The 7,514-nt window shown below is 43.6% G+C and overlaps 1 protein-coding gene across 4 annotated transcripts in view; it reads left to right on the top strand.

Annotated features, from left to right (window-relative positions):
• The first annotated feature begins 5,757 nt into the window (after window positions 1-5,757).
• SMAP1 (small ArfGAP 1) overlaps window positions 5,758-7,514 on the top strand; it is an 84,750-nt gene continuing 82,993 nt past the window's right edge. Inside the window, exon 1 of one of the 4 annotated variants that reach the window (XM_042476892.1) lies at window positions 5,758-6,158. In XM_042476892.1, the coding sequence (XP_042332826.1) occupies window positions 6,041-6,158 (118 nt within the window). In that variant the 5' untranslated portion in view covers window positions 5,758-6,040. The remainder of the gene's footprint in view (window positions 6,159-7,514) is intronic. The other 3 variants (XM_042476803.1, XM_042477061.1, XM_042476979.1) reach the window with 3 other exon arrangements.

The raw sequence follows: 7,514 nt of genomic DNA, 5'->3' as shown, positions 1-7,514 counted from the left end.
CAACCTTTTGAGCCAGGGCCGGGTGCTGTCCCTCAGACAACTGGGGGGCCGAAGTCAGAAAATAATAATTAAATAATTTTTAAAAATTAAATATATAAATAAACCGGGACAAATGTAGGACAAAATATTCAAATGGAGACACTTTGATTAACAAAATGGAAGACATGTAAAAAATTTGCTGATTTTTTAAAAAATGTTATATAAATACATGTTCTGAGGCTTCTATAGACAATGCCCCCCAAAGGCCCTGGCGGCAATGGCGGCAGGACCAGGCGGGGCCGGTCCCAAGGCCTCGCCGGGCCATGTGGCCCGCGGGCCCAGGTTGCCTACCCCTGATTTAGCTAGTCGATTATATGGTAGAATAAGTTCTTGTTTAACAAGAGAAGAACAGAAAATCTTTGTTTGTTACCTGATCTTACAACCTACAAAAGAAACATGAACTCTTAAGACAGTAGATACTTACTCCTTCTTTTAGTTTCCCTGAAATTCAGGTTAAATCTGTCATCTGGTTTTGGCTGTATTTCATGACTGGATATCAAGATCTTGCATAATTTCTGATATACGTAGAACTGTCGAATGTGACTCAACAAGCTCCTTCCAACTGTTTTCTAAAGGATGAAATACATTTAGATGATGTCAAGTTGCTTTTCTTCATGTAAATGAAAACAACAATAACAAGCCGCTGTTAAGAAAACACCTTTCTAAACAATACAACAACAAAAAAGCAGTTCAGGCTGGTGAATATCCCACAGTTCTTCATGTTTTCCATGCTGGCTATGGCTGATGGGAGTTGAAGTCCAACAACATCTAGAGGGGGAAGTTGCCCACTTTTTCAGGATTATTAGCTAATCCTAACAAAACCCTCCATGAGCCAGATTTGTGTGGAAATGCATACCGAGAAGAATTTCAGTGTTATAACTAGGACCCCCTTTCTGTGTGTTTATCAAGACTTTGTCTAGTCCATCATGTTTCATCTATGACTGTATTTAATAATAATAGTATTGCTTGTGCCTATGCATTTTGTGCTTGCTTTGACTACAGCTTAGTCATATGGGAACTGCCCTTACATGTATGTTTTAGGAGTCATGTTCAGGATGTGTATGCGTCACAACCCCCATGATGTAACACTAGATTAGACATCAGCATAATGAAGACTTTACCTTGTGGAAATAGGTGGAGAGCAGGGTAGGGCTCTCTGTGATCATGTACATCCTAAGACTTCTGCACATTTGAACAATCATTGATACAATATAGGAATTCTATGGAATTATTCACTTCATAGGGGTGATAAATACTCCAAAAAGTAAGGAGGTTTAGATTCTGTAATGGTCATCATTTTTGTTTCCACTATAGAGGTGTGCAACATTCATTTTTCATGCTTTTTCATTGCAGATTATATCAGCAGTTGACTTGTGGGATATGCGTCTAAAAAGATGTTGGATATATGCTGTCTAAAAGATGGCATACATGGATGTGATTTGCAACAGCTATGATATCAGACAACATACAATTACAGTATATTCTGGTTGCTTCTTATCTACATGCTATACCAACTGAAAGACACATTGGTATTACAGTACATTTATTTCTAATGACACTGTTCATATACACTGTATATAGGCACTGTCATTATGAGTAATATTATATAATATGTAATAATATACAGTACACTATCCATCCCTTGGGGGTCCAGAAGTAGTTGGGTTTTTTGGTGAGTTTACAATGGATCAATAGTATAATGCTGCCTAGTGCATTTTCTACAGATTAATGGGTATCTCTTTGTGGTATTTACATATGACAGTTTCTGATCTCACTGGAAGCTACATGAGTTCATAGCACCACAAGATCATCATAAAAGGGAAATGCTGCATGAGGCTTCACTACCATTAAAGAACAGGAAGTTGGTACAGTATATGCTCAGTTTGAATTGCTTCAATGTGTGTTTAATTTCATATGTTGTTTCACATTCCATGATAGGGATTGTTGCTAATCTGTCATTTGTGGTGGTGGTGTTGTACCTTCAAGTCATTTTTTACTTATCACACCCCCAAGGTGAATCCATTGGGTTTTCTTGGCCAGTTTCTTCGGAGGGGGTTTGCTCTTGCCATCCTCTAAGGCTGAGAGAGTGTGACTTGTTCAAGGTCCCCTAGTGGGTTTTTATATTTGAGTGGAAATCAAACCCCGATCTCCAGAGTCATAGTCCCATGCTCAGACTGCTACACCATGCTGCCACTCTAATGCCCCTCCAAGCTGTAGGTCTCACCAATCTACTACTGGGGAATACTTTCATGCTGTTAGTGGTATATCCCTGTCCAGCCTCACCCAATGGATGTTGGGCAGAAAAACATTTTTTCTTATGTTCATAAGTGGAGTCTGTATTCAGAGTAGATAGCTGTGGGGTTCTATTTTAGTACCCCTTTTCCTTTCATCAAATGACATAGCACTTTGCTAATATCTTTTGAACCTGCCGTGCTTTGAGATCTTCTATCAGAGGCCCTACTTTCATCCACACAAGTGTCTTCACAACATAGATCTGGGAGAGAAGTAGACTGGCACCATCTCTACTTTCTTTTGCAAGCAAGCAAAGTTTTGTTTTGACAAGCGTTTGATGAGTGACTCCATAAACCCACTCTCACCTAATGTGCAGGATCCTACTAATTGTTGTGCTGGGGTGTGTCTGTGCATCTAATGGTTATGTGTTTTAATGTGGCTTTACATTTTTTTATTGTTAATCTGTTTCAACTTTTGTACCTGTGAATTTCCAATGATGTGTATTTTTTTTTAAACTCGTAAGCTGCTTTGAGTCCTGAACTGGGGAAAGGCAGAATAGAAATAAATAAAAACATACAGTCCAGGCCTCCATATCAATGGCTGTTTTTTACCCATGGATTCAAAGGTTTGAAAATGTTCCAAAAGATAACATTACAAAGCAAACCTTGACTTGTCATTTAATAGGAAACCATTTACTATGCCATTGTATTTAATGGGACATGAGCATCCAGGGATTTTGTTATCCAAAAATCCAAATCCTGGAACCAAACCCCAGTGGATACCAAAGGCCCACTGTATAATAATAAGATAAAATAATAATATAATAATAATAATAATAATAATAATAATAATATCTTAAAATGTTCCAACCACAATGCAGCATCTTCTCCAACAGAGATAGGAAACTCGTGGACTTTGAATGTTGAGTAACACTACCCCATCATCCCACATAACTGGCTAACTAGTGCTTCTTAAGTTAATTACTTAGTCCTGATGTGCTAGGGACCAGTACACGTCTGTGACCACTAACTACATCTTTTTGTTCCTCTCCTGGAAATCTACTCAGCATTGGTTGATAGACCACACTTTGAGCAGGAGTGGCTAGACACCTGGTGCTGACTGAAAAGCAACAGCTTTTGGAGGGTATTAGATTTTCTCCTATGGCAGCTTTACTCTGTGGTCCCTTTTGGAAGAACAGCTCTCGCAAAACGCTCTCAAGTGTCTCATGCACCACGAGGAAGCAATAAACCAGAGTGCATTTACTTTCAGCAGCTTCACCAGGAAGGTTAGTAATAATTCCCTCAAAATCCTTTGAGGTCTGGAAAGCTTCAGATTTTTGTGCCTTTTTGACTGGCCTGATGGCAAATTTAGTGTTTGGAATTTCACCTCTCTGCATGCCTGGAGTGCAAATTCTTTGGATTTCTGTTCCAAGCGATCTGGCTCTTTCACCTTCTCTCAGTCTGGAACTTAGCAGGACAGTATGGCAAGTAAATCAGAAATAAAGTATTTCTGGAAAGAAAGAACATGGGCTGCTCCTTGCACTGTTTGGAGCTGGACGGTGGGGAGGCGGCGATGCCTCTCAACTTTCCTCTTGATTTTACGACTGTATAGTTCATGACATATTTTTTTACTAATTTACACTTTTAAGTATTGTTTTTACCTTTGTTATACTGTAGAACATTTTATAATTTTATAATCTTGTGGTTTACACTGTGTGTCGTAGGCAGGCTTTGTTCTATTTTGGATTGTTGGTTTTTTCTCTCCTTTGTAAAGCGCTTGTAAAGCCTATGGTGCAACAAATAACGTAATAATAATAATAAAATAATAATATAAAAATAATAATAATATAATGTTGGAATTTGTGTATTGTGTGTATATATATTGTTATATACACACACAGAGTAAAACACACACACACACACTGTGAGAGCCAGTGTGCGTAGTGGTTTCCGTTCTGGATACCAGGATTTGGTTTCCTGCTCTGCCATGGAAACCCATTGGATGACTTTGGGTGAGTCACATGCCCTCAGCCCCAGAAACCCTGTGATAGGGTTCACCTTAGCGTTGCATAAGTCAGAAATGGCTAAAGATACACAACAAATCTTTCAGTTAGTTTCAAAGTGCTGCAAGATCCCGTTGGATATGACAAATACAGACTACACACTACTTCTATCTATGGTGTGGTGGTGTGTGTACGTGTTCATGTACACACACACACACGCACTTTCTCTCTAAATAAAATTGTTGTGGTTGCATGCCTTGAAGTCATATCCTTTATGGCGACCCTAAGGCAAACTATCATGACAAGATCTTAGCAAGATTTCTTCAGAGGAGGTTTGCCATGCCTTCCCCGGATATATAACAGTGGACCCTTGTATAACGCTGGGGTTTGGTTCCAAGATCCCCCAGAGATAACAAAATCCGTGTATGCTCAAGTCCCATTAACATATATGAATAGCAAAATGGGGTCAATCAAAAATCAAAGTTTGATATTAGAAATTTTAACTTTTTTTGAACAGTTTCACGTTTTGCTTGAATCTGGTATAAAAAAATCAGTGTAGTGGTTTGAGCTTTAGAACTAAAACTCCAGAGACGCAGGTCGGAATCCCCGCTCAGGCCATGGATACCCACCATGTGGCCTGGGTGGGTCCAACACTCGCAGCCTCAGAAACCCCCATTATAGGTTCACTGTGGGGTTGACTTGGACATACCAACACACACCCACACATAAAAATGGGCAGTGTCAGGATGTGTATGTTTGTGTTTTTAAAATGTTTTCTACATACATATATACTATATAGAGTAGTGATTTTAGGTCTCTCTTTTTCTCCTGGCTTTGCTTCGCAAACGAAGATCAGGAAGGACTCATCCCGAGCTTGGTATTTAAAAGGTTTTATATATATATATATATTATATTAGATATATATATATACACACCCCTGACAAGTTACTCGCATAACCACAAAAACACTCCTGACAAGTCACTAAATATATAATATATAATATATATACACACACACCTGACAAGTTACTGCCCTATAATATAAATATATATAATATGTGGGCAGTAACTTGAGGGGTGTGTGTGTATACATATATAATATATAGTGACTTGTCAGGAGTGTGGTTTGTGTGTGTGTGTATAATCAACTGCCCATTCTTAACCCCTTCGCGGGGGGGAGTTTAGTGCCCTAAGCGCCCATCGGCGAACTCTTAAGAAGCCGTTCCCCCTGCCCTCCTCCTCTGCCGCGCTTTCAATGTTAAGAAGACCCCGCCCATCCAGCAACCTTCTCCACAGCTCGCGCATGCGCAAATCTCCCTCCCGCTCCCTTTACCCTCGGGAACACTTTTTTGGACACACGAGGGACGCGTCACTCGAGCACCGCCGGACTGGGCGGCGACGACCACGAGAAGAAGAGCAAGGGGGAGGTCCTTCCGCGGGCGCAGGAGGCCAGGAGTCGGGATGGGAGTAGTTCCGGTTGAGAGGGAGGTGCCCCTCCTCCCTCCCTCCCTCCTGCCGCCGCTGGTTGGCTGAGCTGGCCTGAGGGAGGAAGAGGAAGCCACCCCAGCGCTGTTGGCTTGCCGGCTTCGGCAGGAGCGGAGTTCTTGGTTTTCCCTGCGCCCGCCCGCCTCATTTTTTTTGTTTGAAAGCCTCCTGGTCGCCGCCGCCGCCGCCGCCGCCGGGCGCGAGGGTCTCGACGCCTGCCGCGCGCGCATTCCCTGTGCCCCCTCTCCCTCCCTCCCTCCTTCCCGTCCCCCTCCCTCCGCCATGTCCACCCGCTCGTGCCGGGAGAAGGCGCAGAAGCAGAACGAGCAGCACCAGGCCATCCTGGCCAAGCTCCTGCGCGAGGAGGACAACAAGTACTGCGCCGACTGCGAGGCCAAGGGTACGTGGGCGGGGGGCGTGGCCAGGGGCGTGGCCTCTGGAAGGTGACAGTTGGGGGCAGGGAGGGGGAGTCCTGTCAGAGGGAGAGAGCCAGCGTGGCGCAGTGGCTCCAGCGCTGGGCTTAAGGCCCTGGGGGACAGGGGTTCGAGTCACTCTCTCAGCCTCGGAGAATAGCCATGACAAACAATAACAACAAAACCCTCTGAACAAACCTTGCCAAGGAAACCCCATGACAGAACCTATTATATATGTTCATTAATTTCATTCTTATGCCGCCTTTCTCCCCCCAAAAAGGACCCAAGGCGGCTCACAAAAGGAAAACATTTTTTCAAAACTACAGTAAAAAAATAAAAGCCTGAAACAGAATTAATGGTGTTTTCTTGGCCGAGGGTTTCTGCCCTTACTGCTCCCTGAGGCTGAGAGAGTGTGTCTCAGGGTGGCCTTAGAGTCACCCTAAATCGAAAACAGCTTGAAGGCACACAGCAGCAAGCAATCCTTGTTCCGGGTGACCAGATGTCCTCCTTTTCTAGGCTGTGTCCTCCATGTCAGCCTTCTGTCCGGGAGGAATTTCCACAACAGCCTCCATTTTGAGACTGGCTAAGAAGTGTGGGTTTATTACTCCTATCAGTATTTTTAGCTTTTATTTCGTAATGTCCCACATTTTTTCTTGACTGTCCTACATTTTGAGGACGTCAGGTAAACCCTGCCCCTGTCACAAGTTTATTTGAAATGACCGATCCTTTGCATTCCCTATCACCATGTACAGATGTGAGAGCTGAGCAGCAAAGAAACCATGGCGGTTTACAGACCGCCAAATAGTACGTCATCAATACGTACTAGGGTTAGGAAGGGGCGGTGCTTCCGCACCCCCCTAACCCTAGTACGTATTGAATACGTACAAGATGGCGACGCCCTGTTCATACGGGCGCCGCCATCTTTACGTATCGGACGCTGAGCGTCCGTACGCGTCGCGGGCATTGTGACGTAGTGAGTGCGCCCCTGGCGCCTTGCTACGTCGCAAATGCGACTTAAAAAGAAGCTCCATTTTGGAGCTTCTTTTTTGGTCTGCGCGGGAGTCGGGCAGTGTGAAGGCTCCGGCTCCCCCGCGGACCTACTGGCGGCGGCGGCAGACCACCGCAAAGCGGCGGTCTGTACCCCGCCCACATGAAAAGAAGACCAACTCGTTTGAAGTGTGGTGCTGGAGTGCGGAGGATAACATGGGCAGCCAAAAAGACAAACAAATGGGTCCTTGAACAGATTAATGTGTTAACAGATTAACTCTCCCTGAAAGCCAAGATGGTGAAACCGTGGCATTGCTACTTTGGGAAAAGCAATGATGCTGGGGAAGATAGAAGAT

This window comes from Sceloporus undulatus, chromosome 1, assembly GCF_019175285.1.
Source record: "Sceloporus undulatus isolate JIND9_A2432 ecotype Alabama chromosome 1, SceUnd_v1.1, whole genome shotgun sequence".
Classification (NCBI taxonomy): Eukaryota; Metazoa; Chordata; class Lepidosauria; order Squamata; family Phrynosomatidae; genus Sceloporus; species Sceloporus undulatus.
The sequence above is the reverse complement of the archived record's forward strand: the minus strand, read 5'-3'. Positions and strand labels throughout refer to the sequence as shown.